The 19,228-nt window shown below is 40.6% G+C and overlaps 1 protein-coding gene across 3 annotated transcripts in view; it reads right to left on the reverse strand.

Annotated features, from left to right (window-relative positions):
• The window catches only part of LOC130166342 (LIM and calponin homology domains-containing protein 1-like), a 29,930-nt gene that overhangs the window by 6,719 nt on the left and 3,983 nt on the right, over positions 1–19,228 (reverse strand). For 2 of the 3 annotated variants that reach the window (XM_056371897.1, XM_056371895.1), the window contains exons 2-20: positions 14,430–14,500; positions 14,250–14,319; positions 14,042–14,148; positions 13,923–13,953; positions 13,708–13,818; positions 12,634–12,761; positions 12,378–12,448; positions 11,028–11,229; positions 10,651–10,848; positions 9,808–10,116; positions 9,333–9,608; positions 6,852–7,109; positions 5,246–5,605; positions 4,782–5,111; positions 2,909–3,253; positions 2,637–2,675; positions 1,273–1,402; positions 968–1,125; positions 191–818 (exon numbers count right to left, since the gene is read on the reverse strand). In XM_056371897.1, the coding sequence (XP_056227872.1) occupies positions 191–818; positions 968–1,125; positions 1,273–1,402; positions 2,637–2,675; positions 2,909–3,253; positions 4,782–5,111; positions 5,246–5,605; positions 6,852–7,109; positions 9,333–9,608; positions 9,808–10,116; positions 10,651–10,848; positions 11,028–11,229; positions 12,378–12,448; positions 12,634–12,761; positions 13,708–13,818; positions 13,923–13,953; positions 14,042–14,148; positions 14,250–14,319; positions 14,430–14,500 (3,822 nt within the window). The remainder of the gene's footprint in view (positions 1–190; positions 819–967; positions 1,126–1,272; positions 1,403–2,636; positions 2,676–2,908; positions 3,254–4,781; positions 5,112–5,245; positions 5,606–6,851; positions 7,110–9,332; positions 9,609–9,807; positions 10,117–10,650; positions 10,849–11,027; positions 11,230–12,377; positions 12,449–12,633; positions 12,762–13,707; positions 13,819–13,922; positions 13,954–14,041; positions 14,149–14,249; positions 14,320–14,429; positions 14,501–19,228) is intronic. The other variant, XM_056371896.1, reaches the window with a different exon arrangement.

The following is a 19,228-nucleotide window of genomic DNA, read 5'->3' on the forward strand; positions in this document are numbered from 1 at the left end:
CCAGACGTATTACTCAACACACCTTCAAACTGCATGCAGAGAAACAAAAACAGCACACATGTCAAAATAGTAAAACTTCCTAAAAGCCGCAAACAACTCTTTAATTTAAGCGTGAGGGCAGGCACTGAGGTGAAATGATTCAGTATCAGATGATGCTGACTGGTGTGACCGACTGATATCGCGCCCTCACCTTGACAGGTTTGTGTCCAGACGGTGTGCTCCTGGGCTGGCAGTAGGGCTTGGCTGCCAGGAGGGGGACGGGTCTGGAGGTTACAGATGGAGGGGAAGGGAGTGTGTGTGGTGGCTGTGTGGTGTGAGGCTGCACATGTGCAATCTGAGACGCTGTGTGCTCGGTCTGAGGCTGTGCATTTCCTGTAATCGGTTGTTTCTGATATGTGGTTGGAGACTCTGTGGGTTTGGATTGAGGTTCATCAAGTTCTAATGACTGAGGTGGTATATTTTCTGAGCTTGTGACTGTGGTGGGGGGACTGTTGACTGGGGAAACTTGTGACTCTTGTTGAACAGTGGTCTCTCTCTCCATCTCCTCAGGTTTTGAGCGCTTCGGTTCTGTTATAGCAGCTGGCTCTGGTTTGTGCAGAGGTTCTGATGAGTCATGAATAGGTGATGAGTGTTTGTGCTCTTTGTCCACCCGATTTAGGTCTGATTTGGGTTTTGAGGTGGATCTGGGTAGTTTTAGGCTGTCAAGTGTTGCGTCGCTGATGGTGAAGCGGAGAGCGTAACGCTGTAAAACCATGGCTGCCTCCTCTGGTGTCGCTGCATTCCTGTAAGCTTCACACAACTCTGCTTCTCTACGCTCCCTAGAAAAGAGGAGTAAGTAGAGAGACAGAAAGCATTTGGTGTCACGGTAGTGTTTTTGACAATGTATGTTTATCTATTCAAGGATCAAGGTTTAACTTTGGCAGACTGCCATGTGCGACACTAGAAAGTGCCTCAATATCATCCTTACTTCTCCTCCACAATCTCTTTGTATGTCTTAATGCTTTTCCTCTTGTTGCCGTCACTTCCCTCCTGCTTCATCCTTTTTTCCATCCTCTTCCTCTCTTCCTCTTTCTTGATCAGCTCCTGTGACGCGCTGCGACGGCGATTCTTCCAGCGTGCCAAGTCCTGTCACAGGTTCACAGTGTCAAATAATGGCAGCGTTATAAAGGATATTGCTGTCATTTGAATATGCTTGTGGACACAATATTTCTCCCTCTATTATTTAAATGGATACAGCTATCTTAATCTGTTTTAATGTCATAAGTTTCTTACATTTTGCCAGTGGTCCTCATCTTCCTGAAAGCTGTTGTACTGTTCATGCATGCGCTCATATCGTGACTGGCTCAGTGGAGGTAAGTGTCCCACCTCTTCCTCGTTAAGTATGTCACTCATACTCACACTCCTAGACAGGAAAGAGAGGATAATCTTGTATAAATCACTTAACCACTTGACCCAGCATGCTCACTCTGTCCAACTTGGCTATGGAAAACAGCAAAGATTTATATTTATTTCATTCATTGTTTACTTTGGTTTCCAACGCAAAATTTCAACAAGATGTAAACTTCAATTTAAAAAAAAAAACAAAACACATTCAACAATAAAAAGGAGCAGGGACGCCAAAAAAAATCTTCCCCCTTTCTTAAAATAGATAGATGACAGTTAAAGATGGTCTGTTGGTAATTACCTTTTTGGTACAAGATATGAACACTTATCAAGACATACACCACCAATAACAGTCCACTATCATTCTTAATGTTCTTTTCTGCATATGGTGGATTTATATTAGTTGCGTATGAGTTGCCCCACACCTCCACACAGTAACAAACATATGTTATTGATTCATAAATTAATCACAAAGGAATTATAAACAAGCAACTGAGCAAATTAATAAACTGTAATTGGCAAGCCAAACAGATTCATTCAAATTAATAATACTGTGTTAGTTGAGAAGTTTATATTAGCATATATAACTACTTTAACTTAATTTAAACAAAACAACCAAAAGATTACATAACAGAATTCAGTGGTGGAAAGTACACTTACTGTACTGCATGTACAGTAAATATATAACTTGTAGGTATTTTTACTTGTGTATTTCCATTGAAAGCTACTTTAACTTCGCTATAATTCTTAATACAACAAAATATAATAAAAAAATATGTTATGATGTATCACCATAAGTTAATGTTACTATCTAACAGTATGTAAAGTGAGTTCCACCTTTACCAGCTGCAACATGAACACATTAACATCAATAATTATAATCCAATAATATAATATACACTATTCTGAAATGAGCCATTTTTCATAATGAGTAATGTTACTTTTTGGTTGTATAATTTAATAACACTACTCTATTCTTACCTGTAACATTATTTCTACACTGCTGTATTGCTACTTGCTCAAGTTAAAGATATGAGTACTTCTTCCACCACTGACAGAATTACATGAAAAATACAACTTAAAAGCTCAATATGACAATAACTGGATGTTAGTAATAAGTAATAACTACAGAGTTATTGTGTCATATATTTATATATTTTTGGACTGACTGTACTTTGGACTGAAATCGAACATGCACAACGTGCATATGTTGTCATGCAGAAGCTCTTCCAGGTTCACGCTGAAAGACTTACTCTGTGTCCTCAGACATAAAAGCAACTCGCCGGCTCATCCTAAAACAATGACAGAATAAAATGAATGAGAGGAAAGGTGAAGGAAAGGGGAGGGGTTATAGGGGAGGGGTTATGTAGGAGTGGTATCGTCATCTTCAATTAAACATTTGCCATCATTGCAGCAAGAACACTAGTAGATAGTAATCATCTTGATCACTTCCATTCACAGATCTAGTAAATATGTGAAACTAAAACAAAAAAAACTTGAAGTGAAGCTTCAACGGGCATCTCACATTATGGGAGGTAGATCATCGTCCTCCAGCCAGAACGGTTTCTTTCGTGGTTGCTCATCCACATCCCTTTTTCTCTCTTCCTCTCTTTCCTCAATTATGTCCTCCACACTCTGCTTTTCCAACTCTGCCTCCACTTTACAGACCCGGGCAGCAGCAGGACTGGGTGGAGGGGTGAGGGATGGACAAGGTTCAGTCACATCTGTGACAGAGGTGTTAGGGACTGTCATGTCTCCCTCTTGCTTTCCATCCTCCTCCTCCTGCCTCTCCCTCAGCTCTGCACACTTGGGGCTGGTTGGGGCTGCAGGAGGCGGGGCCTGAGGTTCTGCTGCTACGGTAACGATGCTGCTAAAATCCAGTGACAAGGCCAAGATTACCAAAACACACAGATTAAAGTGTAAATCAAGACAGCATCACAGACAACAGAAGACTGCAGCTGGCCTGTACTTGTGACCACACCCTGGTAGTTAATGTCAGTTTCTATGAACTGTCAAAAGCAAAAACCTGCTGTGAGATAACTGAGTGGCCAGATTACATGTCATTTCACCCAAATTACAAATTCCTCATTCACATCTAAGATTTCTGCCTCCACAATGATACATATTTGTTTATGGTTCTCAAAACAAGATGACGGTAAACATTTCTCTCCTGTTAGTTTAGATAATCCACTGAACTCAACGTGAGCAGTTTGGATTGAACTACTTCTTACTGAAGAAATGGTCCCTATGAAAACTATATACAGCAAGTTGCGTGCACTGTTTAGAGTTAAAGGGTGTCATTCTTTTCTAATATGGCTCTTGCAATTCCCTCAAACTTAAGAATGTACAATGCTTTAAATCGATTATTGTTAATAATTTTCTGCTGATCAACAAACTGATAAATCGACTGATTGTCTCACTATTTACTTGATTCATGGGCTCTAGCAAACTACGTATAATAAACATATGTATCTCAAAATCTGGGAAAATAAACCATAGCTATCTGTCTGGCTAGACGACATTAGAGGTAATATAAAAAAATGTTTTTTTCTGTTTATTTTACAGGTCCATAATTTCCAAGGAAGTTTACTGGGAAGAACTACGTGTCTTTTATTTAATACACAGTGCCTGAAGTGAACACGGAAAAATGTAAAGTATGTCCTCAGGCAAGTTAACATATGTGGAGACTAAAGAGTTCAACAATAAATTAATATTAAGTGGAGTTATTTTAAAGAAATGTTAATTGTTCCTATAATTAAAGTAAAATTCAAATCCAGAAAATTTACAAAGCAATTATTAGGTAATTACACACCTGTTCTGTTTGAGGGTTATTTTTTACGTAATTTGGGTGAACCAACCCTTTGAGAGTTTCAACCACTAGAGCGTAGTGCAGCAACAGTTTTCGTCATCATGTGATTCAGCAGTGATTTACACTTAAGATAACAGGCGTCGGTAGCCAGCCAACATCGTTTCATACTCCACCGAAAGTGAACAATCAAAGTGATGCCAAACAAAACCAAAGTTAACAACCTCAACAAGGAAATATAAGGCCAGAGGAGTCCAAACCAAGCACAAACTGACCCAAAGCATGTGAGAAACAGAGCTGCAAGAGTCCGACCACAACAACAAATCAAATCTACCAGTCCTTGGATATACAAATAATACAAATGAAACCACATCAGACATGCAGCTGCAGGCACTCAAACATGCTGGAACCAAAACAACAACACCATCAAGTCAGGATCTAAATCATCCACCAGGACCTAATGTTAGTACTGCAGGCCATAAAACTTGAGAACATGATTAAACCTTCATCTTTGCCAGTAAAATATGCTTTGTTAGCTGTAGTAGTTGACCAACACCACAATCGCTTCATCAGTCAGACAGTAAGTAAATACCTTTCACAAGCCATCTTCTCTGCGAACTTAGGTCTGCTGTGTAGCTGCTTCATCGCAGACACTGGGCTGATGTTATATTTAACTGATCCAGGTACAGGCAGGAACTGATTAAAGGACTGATTTGTTCTGACTGCAACAGGTTTTTGAAAAGACCCGGTCCTTCGTGCCATCATATCATCCTTCTCCACGTCCGGCATAGGCTCATTTTCATCATACTCATCCTCATCATCCTCATATTCACATTCGCTGTGAGATGTTGATCGGATCACCGTTGCGTCAGGCTGCGGTTGAGGTGCTTCCATGTGAACTCTGGGCTGCTGTTGCTCCACTCTGTGAGAGAAACTACTGTAGTTGAAATAACTAATCATCGAGTTGTAGAATCTACTTGAGGATGCAAACCACACCAAGCTTGTTAGTGCTCTCTGCACACTGTTAGACACTGTCCAAAACAAATCTCAGCCCACCTGACATTCAGTTTCTTGTTTCTGTCGGTCTGCACTTCCTTTTTGTTCCGCGGAGCAGCATCAGTGGTGTCCTCCTCTTGTGTGCAGCGTTTGGAGCCAGGCAGAGGCAGGAAACGGTTGTAAGTCACTGTGGTAGCAGTGCTTTGTTTATGGAAAACACCTGTCCTCCTTGCCATCATATCGTCTTTCTGCAGATCTGGGATCCTTTCCTGTTCCTCCTCATCGTCCTCCTCTGTTCTCTTTTCGTACTGAGCCAAACGAGCATCCAGCTCAGCAGGAGTCAGAGCAACCTCAGGGGTCCAGGGTGGGAGGTCAGCAGAAGGAGGGGGAGTTTGACTGAGGTCAGCTCCATCAACCTGGCTGTGAGAGCATTGCATAAAGGTCTAACTGCAGCAACAATGATGGATAATCTATATCCAAACTTGCAACTATAGCCTTAAAATCCAGGCATGTACATGCAGAAACGCAGGGCAGGTGGTCAGAATACTGACTGTATTTTCAGAAAACATGCAAAAGTAATGCAAATTTACTAAAAAACAAAACAAACAGAAAAGTCCACAATGAGATTTTGAGCCACACAGACACTTTGACCATCAGAGTCTTGTGACAACCCCCATTTATAAAGTGGAGCTTTTGCTCTGACCAGAAATTCACTTAAAAAATATAAAAAACATACTGTACATTAGAAGGGTTCAAGGACTCACTGGTTTACTTCTCACATACACAAGCAATATGTGTAGTGAAATGCAACGTGGCATGCTCCTAAACCTGTGCTAGAAGACTAATGTCAAAAAGGGATTAGAAAAGTAAAAGGATAAAAATTCAACATATGTAAAAATGAAAAATGTGCATACATCACAATTGTAAGGCAAAGTTTTTTCACACTCAAGTGAACATGTGAGAAATAAACTGATACTGTTTTTGTTTTTTTCTCATCAGGCTAGATTGACTGGGCTGATATCTTGGCAAGTATTAGGTTCACATATATATTAGAATCAGCATAAACACTGGACGATCAATGACAGGAAATTGCTGTACAGAAATGCCAAAGAGGCGTCTGAGGTAGTTTGTACATAGTGTCTCTATCACAATGTTCGTCAGCCAGAGAGCACTGAAAAGTTTATTTTGTATGTGGATAATGTCCTACTCAATCCACATCATGGTCACAGCTTAAAGAAAAAAACTAACTTAAGAGATCCTTATGAAAATTATATACTGTTACTAGATTAAAAAAATGAATCTTACATTTTGATATATTGGCCTCAAAAATCCAGTATTGGTCGGTCGATCACAGTAAGGTTTACTGTACATGCATGTGTCTGTGTTTGTGTGAGTGTGTGTGAGTAAACCTTTGTTTCTTATTAAAACTACAAGCAAATCAGTACAATGCAGAGAGGCGCAGCCAAACTACCTAATTTACTAATTCAAATAGGCTTGAAATGACATTTCCTAAAATGACACTGGCAAGCAATTAAATTAAACCAATTAATATGTAATGCAACAGAAAAGGAACTATTTATTTCTCAATGCAGTCCATAATAATGCAAGTGACTTTGGATTCGAGCCACTGTAGCCTAAGTTGTCTTGCACTTGGCCTCGTCCATACCTGCGTTCCCGCTCTGAAAGCTGGGAGCCCAGGCCAATTGTAGGCATGGCTACAGTTGCCTTGGAAAGGAGTCGTCTTAGCAACTCCGTCTCCTCCCCTTCATTTGATGTGACTGTGTCTATTGGCTGCTCAATCTCAGTCACGCCCCCAAAGGTCACAACTTTGCTTTGACTTCGTCGAGCCTTTGCTGATCCGCTGAAAGGACTTCCATAATTTTTCTCCAGACAAGCCTGACACACAGGTGCCGGGCTAGCCTCACTGTAGATATAACAACCTCACAAATGAACACACACACAAATACACCCACACACACAACAACAGCCAGCAAAAGAGCAGGGGGAGAAGAGGCAGTGGAAAAGAAATCATGAGCAACTAGAAACAAAGGATCAGACTGTGAATACAAAGGAAGGATGAGGTGGAAATGATGAATCAGACAGGAAGTGTGGATGGACAGAAGAGGACAAAAGCATGGGGTTGTGTACTTAAATCACTTCAACACACGTAAATTCACATATGCATGCCACGCTTTTTATCTACTCTAGGTAGCCACAATTTCCCGCTAACTGCCGCTCCTCTGGGAACACAAAAAACTCTTTATCCTATCTAATGACATCAGCACAGAGAGAGAAAAACAAAGCCAAAGCAGTGCTCACAGCCAACAGTCGCCTCTTTTCTTTTTTCGTCACACACACAGAGTCTCATACACACGGGCCAATTCCCTACTCTGTTTCAATGCCTGTCAAAGAAGACTGAAGAGGACTGAAGTGCACAATAATGAGGAGAATAAACAAGCAGATGAGAACATGGGGAGAACAGAGACAAGGAGAGAGGGGAAAGTAAGTCTAGACATATATAAAGCTGCAGCTAGATGAGGAAAGTATTTTTTTAGTTGTTTTTTTTCTGTGTTTCTAACAATATAAGATTGTTAGAGGAGGGGACTTCAGTGACATGTTCTTAATTCTGGCTCAAGTATACTTTATTTACTTTTAAGGCTGCAACAAACAACTATTTACATTACAGTGTAACCTGTTGATCATTTTTTGGTCACTAAACTAATCAAGTCTTGTATAAAATGTCAGTGAACACAGGAAAAATTCCCATTGTGATTTCCCAGAGCCCAAGGCGACATCTTCAGATTGAATGTTTTGTCTGACCAAGCGTCAAAAATCAAAAGATATTCAATTTATAATGATATCATATAACACAGAAAAGTGGCAAAGTCTCACATTTGAAGCTGTAACAAATGAATATTGGGCATTTTTTTGCTTGATAACTTACTTAAAGTAATAGTTTGACATTTTGCTCTATTGCTGATAGTGAGAAGATTTATACCTGCAGAAAATATGAAGCTACAGCAGCAGCTGGTTACCTTAGCTTAGCATAAAGATTGGAAATAGGGGGAAAAGTTATCATGACTCTGTCCAGAGGTAATAAAACCTGCCAGCACCTCTGAAGCCCAAAAATTAAAACTTAAACTAATTATTAATTATACATTTAATCCAAAAATTTGCTGTTTTACGAGTATGTCCTGACTGGGCCTAGAAACTTATGTTTTTACATAGACTATTTCAGCTATATTTAGCCTTTCAGCTACATTTATTTGTGACCGGGGCAAATTCAAATTATTCAAATGACTGTATTTGAATATTCACCTGCCCCCTCACAAATTACCACCTGACGTACCCAAAACAAAATGTTCAGTATTCTTGAACCCTTTTGATTACAGTCATGCTCCTCTCCTGAATGGAAGCTCTTTGTAGTTTACTGTGAAAATGTCAGAATTAAACTTAAGCTGCGATTTTTGCTGTTCTGGCATGCGCCTCCTTTTTTTGCAAACAACAGATAATGTTGCTACAAAGACATTGGGATTTTAAAATGGCTGACAGAGATACACTCACTAGGCTCTGAGCTTTCAAACAATGTGTATTTTGTGCAGTTTGGTGAGGATTCAACTGTATTTCAGTCGAAATATTAAACCCCCACTTATATTCAAGCTGCTGATTGTTTCATATCGTCACCTTCCTAAAATAATGGCCTAAGTCATGTTTTGACAAAAATGTTTTTTTTGCCTAAATCACCCCCTCATGATGCTGGCCACCTCTGGTAAAATCGCCGGAATCCTCAGTTGAGGGGAACATGCAATTCTACCCCCGGTTGTATAATGGCCTATGTCAAAAGTGTGACTCTTTTGTTGAGTTTTTTGTGTTTCCTGAAAAACCTGAAAAAATGACTTAGGCCATTATTTTAAGAGGGTGTCGATATGTAAGTTTGCTTGGTTACCTGTGTGCAGATTTATGGCACTCTTCTGCCTACAATGACCTGCTCAAGACTGGAGCAAAAACTAGAAGCAAATGCACACGAGCTGCACATTCTCTCATCAGCTTTGCTACACACAGTCATTAACAAACCACACACGGGACATATAGCATATAAGTGCTTTGTACTGCATGTGTGCGGAAACAGAAAGTGTGTGTTGGGCACCTGGGTTCAGTCATCTTGAGTCTCTCCCACTTCTTCATATCTGCCTGGCTCATGGAGGCAGAAACAAAGCTCATTGGTCCATCCCTGTGAGGGAGGGGCCTACTCTGTGCCCGCCTACGAGCCAGGTCATCCTTCTGCTTGTTTGGCATCGCCTTTACCCTTCCCTCTTCTCCTGCTTCCTCCTCATCCTCCTCCTCCTCTTCCTTGTGGCGAGGGGCAGAGTTTAGGAACGGGTTGTCTCTGCGTGTAATGATGTCAGGGAATGTTTCCTTCTCACTGTCCAATCACAAGGCCAGTACAGTCGTATCACACGGCACATGTTACACATCACAGTGGAGCACACACATCAAACCACAAGTGTCCGCAACACACAAAGAAAGAAAGAGCAAGAAAAATGGTTAAGAATATTTAGAGGTGAGTTAGAGGAAATGGAAGAAAAGAGGCAAATTCACACACACAATCATACACAGCTAACCTGATCTCCGTCTTCTGCAGTGTTTGCTGTGAGGCCCGTCTAATGCCCTCCCACCGCTCTCTGTCCTTGATGCTACATACGGGTGGAGGGAGGAACTGGTGCACATTGGGAGCAACAGGGCCGCGATGAGCTCGTCTGGACGCTAGGTCATCTCTACGAACATCTGGGACTTTCCGCACCTCTGCTTCCTCCTCCCCGTCAGAGGAGGAATCCCAGGCAGATTTCTGAGAGCTCAAAAAGTCGTTTTCACAACGAAGGATGATGTTTGGAGACGGTGACCTTACTTCCTGTTCCTCCATCATGGGAGGGCTGGAGTTGGAGACGGGATGATGTAGCATGGTCATTTCAGAGATGATTGAAAATCCATCCTGTCACTTTGTGAGCAAAAGTAGTGACGTGCAAAATTCAAACTCAGCGTTTGCCCACAAATATTGTTAGCAGGTCCTTTTGATTAATCGAAGTTTGCAATCGAATATATCATAACGTGCTCCAGAGAATAAGAATTTTTGACACATCAACCCAAAAGCAGTCGCTCAATCAGGTAGCAGTCCTCGTCCACTGAAACCTCTACTCCACTATGACCAACTGACTTGGTTGAATCAACCTCTCTCATGCTTCTCTCTCCCATAACACCAACAACGAGCAAGCACTTAGTCATTAGTCACTCCACAAACCAGTATGCTATCACATAAAACTTAATCATAAAGTAGCCAAACTGCAGATAGACACAGCGTCACAGCAAACCACAGACAAAATTACCATCACAACTTTTCATTAGTGAACACGACCAAAATTGTTGAAGCAACAATGACAGCAGCAGATCTCATGCCCGTCCTCTCTGACCTGCTGTAGCGAACAGCAGCAGGTAAAACTTTAATTCCTGCCTTCTCCAACTTCTGCAGCCTCCTCTGCTCCAACACTTCCTGGGTCACCTTCTCCTCTTCCTGTTTTGGTTTTTCCCCATTGTTCTCAAAGGCCCAAGTGACAGTCTTGGGAGTTTTGTTGTGCAGTCCAGTTCTTTTGCCCTGCTCTGGAGGGCAACTAGGGAATAGTGTGTAATGGCAGGGAAAGATTAGGGATGATGAAAGTTTGTATGTCTGTACATTTGTGTGTGTTTTCGTTGTTTCTGCTCAGTTTTTTGTATTTTCTTTTGTAGCTCTTAATATCATACATTTCATTTACATTAGAATTATTTATTGTATTCATGTGTTGGCTGTTACCTCCGCTGCTCTCCCTCCTCTGCATGTGGTTTTCGCCGTGGAGTGGGGATGTAGGAGCTGGCGTTGGTCCGGTTAGGAAGAAACTGGTTGAAGGGGATGGAGCTTCTGGATTCACTGCTGGCGGTCCGCCTGGCCAACATGTCATCCTTCCGCACATCTGGCTTCCTGCTGGGGGCATCAGCCTCCGAGTCACTGCCTCGCCCTGGGCAACAAAGGGAGATGACACGTAAAAGAGAAAAGAGTGTTTGAGGTATTTTGAAGTTTGTCAGGACTTTGAGAAACTACAATTAATTGGTCCTTGCATAATAATCTTTCCAAACATGATACAGTTATCAAGACATATGGCTCCATGTTTCTTGTTCACCAAAAGTTAATAATTTCTTCTATTCCATGACCAACCAGAATCATCACTACTAAAATCAAATCACCATTATATGACTGATCAGAAAAACACATTGATCACCTCTTCTCTTGTTAACCCTTTGACAACCTTTTCATGCAGTATACTCCAAAAAGACATACAGACAGAGAAATAAAAAACTATATCCTCTGCCAATCTTTCTTGTTGGGTAATAAATATTACTTGGTAAAGCAGCACACCATCTCTGTGACCTCTGGGAAATGTAGGGAAAATAGTAGGGAGTCTATTCCCGGCTCTGGAATAGTGTTTTTTTTGTCACCCTGCTGCACACATATACTGTCAACATAAAAGACACAAACAGGATGCCTGTGACACCTCCAGCACACACACACACACACACACACACACACACACGCACACACACACGCACACACACACACACACACCACACACACACACACACACACACACACACACACACACACACACACACACACATATGCACAGACTGACATATGACAGGCAGGATGTTGACCTCAGTGTTTCCCAGGTCCAAATCTCTAGTGATTGCCACTTAGACCAACAGCTGCTGCATCTGGGACACACACACACACACACACACACACACACACAATCACACACACACACGGGCTGAGATGTTCAGCTGTTGTCCACAGCCGGTCTGACTGGCAATAACATACCAAGGTTAAAACTCCAACATGTTAAAGAACCGCAGTCAGACTATTTATGGATGAGTGACTCTGTATTGCTGCTTTAGAGGACTAGTTAGACTTTTTGGGAACTGCTCTTCTTTGCTGTCTTTTTTAGAGTTGTATGAGAAGATGATACCGTTCTAATGTTTGTGTGTTAAGGATGCAGTTAGCTTAGCTTAGAATAAAGACTGGCAGAAGGGGAAAAAGCTCGCCTGGCTTTCTCCAAAGTCCAAAACTTAAATTTTTTCTACTTGAGAGATGTTTAACAGAACCAACCGTCACTGTTGCCACGATTCACCACATCTGGAGACGGACTGTGCTGTGAGCGGGAGCCAAAAGAGTCCAGACTGTCCAAAACAAAAGAAAACAGACCAGAAAAACATATTACAGTTTCATATAGTTGCAACTAAATCGACACATGGTACATTTATTTGAAAGCAATTGTAAGTTTTATGTCAACACGTGCATCGAACTCCTCACGTGTCCACATATTTGGGTTATGTGCGTGTGTGTGTTGACAGATGTTTCTCACCTGTCAAGGGAGTTGTCACGAGTGTGTCGTGGAGGGGAAAGAGACTCACTCCTCTCAGAGTCCCAGCAGTCATAGCCGCTGTCTCTAACACTGCGTTTCTGTGGACTGTCACCTCCTTCATCACTCTCCTACAAACACACACATGAACAAGAGGCACTTCTTTTATATCCCACCATAATCTCCATGACTAAAGAACACACTGCTCACATTGTTAATAGTTTGGTGTCAAGAATGCTAACACAAATTTACCTCCTTATTATGCAAATTTATGAAACTCATCAATTCATCAGATCATTGCACCTGTAGTGCAAGTATGAAGTTTGTATTATTTATTGTTATCATGTTGAAAAACAAATATTTTTCATACCCACATGTTTGTCTTTGCATGCTACATACCTGGTATAATCTGAACTTGTTAGCTTAAAGTCTGGGAAATCAGTGTTCCCTCATTAAAATTTAGATGTAATCAGCTTGTGTACTCCACCTGTGGTTTAAGTTTTTAACTATACATCATTCTTGAATTATCTGGTTCATAACAGTGTGTCTACACAGTAACAGAGTCACTGATGCCAGCATGTAGATGTAATGTCCTGCACACAATGCACTGCATCAGACAACAGTAACATATCTGAACAACTGCATAAAGTAGTAAAGATGCAAAAATAAAAGAACTTTAGAGGACACAAGTGAGAGAAGAAATTAATTGGAGATAAGATACAAAAGAGGTGAAGGAGGGGAAACTGACTGACAAATGAAAGAAAACTGAAAAAAAGAAGATAAGAGAACTCTAAACTGCAAAGATTAACTAATTGGAATGGACCCTAATTGATCCAAAAGATAAAATTTACAGAGCCAAGCTTCTTGCTTAACTATATCCTGTCTCCTCTCTATCTGACTCTCCCTGAAATAGGAGTAGCTGTGGTCTAACAAAAACAAAGATGTGTTTTCGCCTGTCTCCTGCACCCCAACAAAGACAGGAAACTAACAAATCCACCCCCTGCACCTCCTCTATGCTCTTATCAGTCTATCTGTCTCCCTTCCCCCTTCTCTGTCCTCATCACTGTGTTCACTCACCATCTTCATTTGAGCAAGAAGCCCTTCAAACTCCTTGAGGTTGAGATTAGGGCCAGTGTAGGAGGCGCAGCCGCTGGCAGCCTTCCCCAGCCAGAACACTGTGTTCAGCACCTGGGAAGAATAGATAAGGTTGGTTGGTGTATTTGATAAATGCTAAACACACTGGCATTGAAGTTAATGCAGGAGAAAGAAAAAAAAAAAGAGCAATAACTCACATTTTTTAGTTTGCGGTTGCAGTCGGAGTCCCTGATGAGAGAAAAGTGTGTTACTGCTGTGTGATACTACACTCAATTAGACATGTACAGATACAGAAGCCACCAACAAGCTTATTTACTTGAGGTTTGCTCGTATAGAAGTGTCCTGCAAGTCCCCAGGGTCAAACAGCTGGGAGCCCCTCAGGCCCAACTCCTCACAGCCCCGCAGGAAGACTGACAGGTTGTCCTAGAGGAAACAGCAGGGGATGACAGACAGTCAGAGTTTATCACTTTGACGAACAGGGTGGTTCACAGGGCTCAATATCACACTAGAGAGTGTCTTCTTACCAGCCCAGCAATGGGGGTGGGCAGTCTGTTGATCTTCTTGACCAACCCTGGTTTGATTGCACTCAGCAGCCTGTGTGGAGGAAGGGAGAAGCAGAGATTTATTGGGTCTTGGGGGAGTTTCTGTATGTTGTTGCTACTACAGACATCAAAAACTGAAGTGGAGTGATGTCATGGCCTTACTCGCATAACAGGATGCCGTTCTCCAGTGCACTGCGGAAGTCCTTGTCTCCAAAGCTCTTCCCAGTTACAGCCTTGGGAAGGGGGACAGGAAGAGACAGATGTAAAGGAGGTGGACTAGAACCTGGGCTGAAGCCAACAGAAATTTTGATTATTGATTGACTAATGGTTATTATTTGTTTGTTGATTGTTCGTTAAGTCTATGAAATAACAGTAATCATTGAGAAATGTCCAAGGTGTTGTCTTCAAATTGCTCATTTTATCCAATCATCAGTGCAGAACACAAAGATACTCAGGTGAGAATTATATAAAACGGAAAAGCAGAAAATCTTCACATTTCCTCACATTACTTTTTTTGATAAATGACGACTAAATGATAATCATATTTGCTGGTGATTCGTTTTCTGTCGACTTACTAATTGCAAATGCAACTAAATTCTTCAAGCAGACTGATCGTTCTTCTTCCAAAGACTAATGAGCCCAAACATTAGTCTTTTTCATCTTTCTCTCTAAGATTGCACCAATCCAATATACCTGATTGCTGCTTTATTTAGCAGATCAGGTATCAGTATTGCTTTTTCTGACGTGATGGAAAAAAACAACTGCATTCAATCAATCAAAGTGGGTTACCAACTCACGGCAATCTTTTCCCTCATGTAACCTTAGACAAAAATTATTTCCACATGGTGAGGTACACCGATTTTAAATTTGGGGAAAAGGGAGCAGTGGTATCCGGTCTGTACTCAACTGTACTCACGTAAGTAGTAGCAGATATTTGAGACAGGAGAGAAAAATGTAGATTGGTGCATCTTTACTTCTTTTATTAGTTATTCATGGATTCAAATTTTCATTAAAAAAGTAATGAAATATATGACAGAGGGGATGAAAAAACAATTTTGAGGATATGACAGCATAAAAGACAAAGACAGACATGGAGTGTAGAAAAGACATTTTAAATCCCATTATGTCATCATAACAATACACAAAAGTCTACCCAGAAATAATACAGGATCTTGCTGTGATTTTGTGGATATGTAATTTCTTTTCACGTCTAATTTGCAAAATAGATCCTGATTTCTTCATCTGAAATTTCCTGCATAGATAAATCTTAAACAACTAACTAACTAACTCCCCATCACAAATGTGTCACTTGCATCAAAGATTTAAAAAAAAGTATTAATATTAACAATGAATTAAGTCATTTATCAAATAACAATGACAAACATTTTCTGGTCCCAGCTTCTCAACTGAGAAGATTTGAAGCTTTTCTCTATTGTTTACTTTTACTTTTTTGCAGTGTTAGAAAGATAAACAAGCACTCTGAAGATGTCACGTTGGGCTTCTGGAAATTCAGATGTCATTTGTCACATCTTGTGGCCTTTTTTGTCACTAGTGTTTCATCATTAGTTGTAAACATTAGTTATAGCCCTAATATGATGACAGTCATTTGTAGACAAGTATTTTATAATTAAATCCTGGGATTGTGCCTCACTGTGTCCCTGACAGAGGAACCTGCTGCTGCATGGTTCACCCTTCCCCCAACATTTTGCTTCAGTAGAAACCAAATTAGAGTGATGCCAGGCCAATGACACACCGCTCTGTGTCCTCATTCCATTTTCCCAAAATGCACCCACATACACGTCCCTGATTTAGAGGCATGCAGTTGCATCTTGAAAAAGCTGCAATCATAACCTCCTTCAACTCGGACTCTAATTTAGCATCTGTCTTGTACAGGCAGGAGAAGAGGAGGAGAGAATCAGGAAGCTAACAGTGACATATTACCACCAAACCAACCCACACACACACTGCTCTCTGGAGCTGTTGTGTAACCAGCAGCCAAAGATGAATGGAAAAGCAGAGATGTTTGACTGACGCTGTTTAGACCTCTAATCCAGATTAGCACAGATTACATTTAGCACCCAAACTGCTAACTGCAGGCACACACTCTCTCTGTCTCTACTGCTCGTACATACGCTCCTATACATGCCTCTACAAACAAACACACTTAATCTCAGCCAATGGGTCAGTTTTTGTGGTCAACTGCTCACAGACAGTTAATAATCTGAGGAATCTAATCAACTTTCTTCTGGTTTCTGTCTGCTCTTACTGGTGATATTCCTGATTTATTTCTAATTCTTTACGTACAGTTCTGTTGGACATGTACCATATGTATGAGGGGAAAATACAAATACAAAAACAGACACACATAGTGCATCTGAAGCTATGAAAATAGTCTATTGTTTTTTGTTATATAAGTGATAACCAGATGTTTCCCATTGGCATCCCCTTCTTGTTCTTGTCTTTCATGGTTCTGCTATCTCACACACACACACACACACACACACACACACACACGCTGGCACATGTCATGTTTATTAAGGTTCGACTCCAGGCCTTTGAAACATTTACACCATGGTCATGCATAATTTACTCACCAGGAAGAGTACCTTATTGAGGCAGAGCAGGACTACTTGTTTGTATTTTGTGTAGGTAGTGTGTGAGGGGGAGGCAGGACACAGACAGTGGGTGAGGGGTGGAGGTGGTTGATGATTGGCTATGCGTAAAATGCTCAAAACTGAAATATAGCAATTAGACATAGTGACTTGTGTGAGCGTGCACATTTTGGATAAAATGAACAGACGAAAAGGGATTGCCGTGACATTTGTGTGTGTGTTAAAAAAGAGAGACAGAATGTGTACATGTGTGTTAAGTGAGCATTCATGTCTGCTACAAAAACCAAGCCAAAGGCCTTGGGGGTATTTCAGCGCCAGCAACGGTAATTCGACCCTCTGTCGCTCCCTCTCAGCCCTCATGGTGGATTGCTCTGCTCAGTCTGGGTGAATGGCAGCAGCAGCTACCATTTAAATCCTGAGGTGGGAGTGTGTGCGGGGGCAGAGGAGAAGCAGAAGTAGGCCAAAGTAACCTTTGCTTTCATTTTAATAACTGCAAAAAGATGGAAAGAATGAGAGGCTTGAAAATCAGAGCGAGCAGAGGAAGAGACAATGATATAGTACATCGTTAACACAGTGGTGTTATTTCTGGTTAGCACATCATGTACTGTAATTCACTTAAATGACAAAAGCCAGGATTTTGCAGTCCCACACTAAGAGATGAGGAGTCTGTTTGGGGCCATGTTGCTGCAGTTTACTCAAATTGTTGTTTATTTTTAGGATGGGACAGTCAGGCAGTCTCCTGGTTTGAACCTAGTCCCACTTTGTGCCTCTCGTGGATTACCATTACTTTGGAGTCACAGAGCTGAGCATCTGAAATGCTTGTCAGTGTTTGAAAAACACAGAGGGTCAACATTTTATGCTGTTTTTATTTAATCCCCAGACACTCCTTGGACCACCTGAATTCAAAAATATTTTTTCCTACAAAAATTTCTGGAAATTAGCTTGAAATTCCATGTTTTGTTTTTTTTCATCCAAGTCTATGAGGATTTTGGTAATACTTTAAGAACATTTGATAGTTTAACGACTAAACACAAACTTTTTTTTTGGGAAAACAATCTTGAGATTTATTGATCATAAAAATAATCATCAGTTGCAGAGTAATACACAAGAAGCACAAACTGGGGCTAGCTTGAACCATAAACTGTCCGCGAGCTTCCAGTAAAACCAGTGCTGAAGTTAAACGCATTATCCTGCAGTAAGAGAAGAAGATGAGGAGTATTTGAGACCCACTGTGATGGAGTGACCACTGAGAGAGTCGGTGTGTTGATTTGTGGTGTTGCCTAAGCATTAGCCTTGTTATAATGTTATAATGTGCTTCAGGCACTTTGTGCACTAATGCCATGTGGTACACAAAGATGAAGAGAAAACAACAAACAGAAAAAAAACAGAGTGAGGAAGAGAGAAAGACAGAGATAAAGTCATAATCCAGATGCATTGTAGATCTGAGGATGAGTTTAATCTGGATCAGAGTAGTTAACCTGAGTCAACATCAGACAGCACCAGACCCCTCAGCTGCTGACAGCTGATATGAGTTCGATATGAGGAACAGAGGCATCTTCTTGGTGTAATTTCAGCACACTAATTGTAATAGATATTTTGAAATTTTATTCGAAATATGCTTATTCAGCATAAAATACATTAGAAGTTAACAACAGTGATATATGACTAGGCATGATCATAGCATAATCACTGGATGATATTTTGGTATTTTTACTTTTCTTTACTAAAATATGGAAATATGGAATATGGAAAAATATGGTATTCTAAAAGGACATCTTTATACATTTACATTTCACTCTGCACTGTACATAAAAATGTAGTCACAGTTCTTCAGTATACACATGAAGATACTGTATCTTAGTAAAGAAGCAGTAATCTTAACTCTGATTTAAACTGAAAACAAGATACAGTTAACTATGATTCAAACTGTAAATGTTTGTGTCATACAAAAAGTATAAGGTATACTAATAATACTAATAGTCTGACTGCATGTACATTTCAATCAATTCTGAACTTCTAAAAAGTGATGTTGTTCATATTAATAGTATACTGTTGCTTATCAGAGACAATCAATCATATATTATGTATAATACAGCATGTGTTATGAATTACACACCTGTTATGAATTACTGTGCTGGTTAGCTTATGTCCCGTTTCTAAAGCTTTATGAAAATACATGACATCTTTAGTTTTGTCTGTGGTTCACCGTGACAATCCTGGCTTTACATAAACATTATTTCACATTCTTAAACACAGCGTTTGATGCATGGAAAGTCCATGGATCCCGGCTCTCACACTCTCTCTCGTGCAGACACAGCTGGCTGTCTGAGACCACTGGAGTTAATCTGC

Source organism: Seriola aureovittata, chromosome 3, assembly GCF_021018895.1.
Source record: "Seriola aureovittata isolate HTS-2021-v1 ecotype China chromosome 3, ASM2101889v1, whole genome shotgun sequence".
Classification (NCBI taxonomy): domain Eukaryota; kingdom Metazoa; phylum Chordata; class Actinopteri; order Carangiformes; family Carangidae; genus Seriola; species Seriola aureovittata.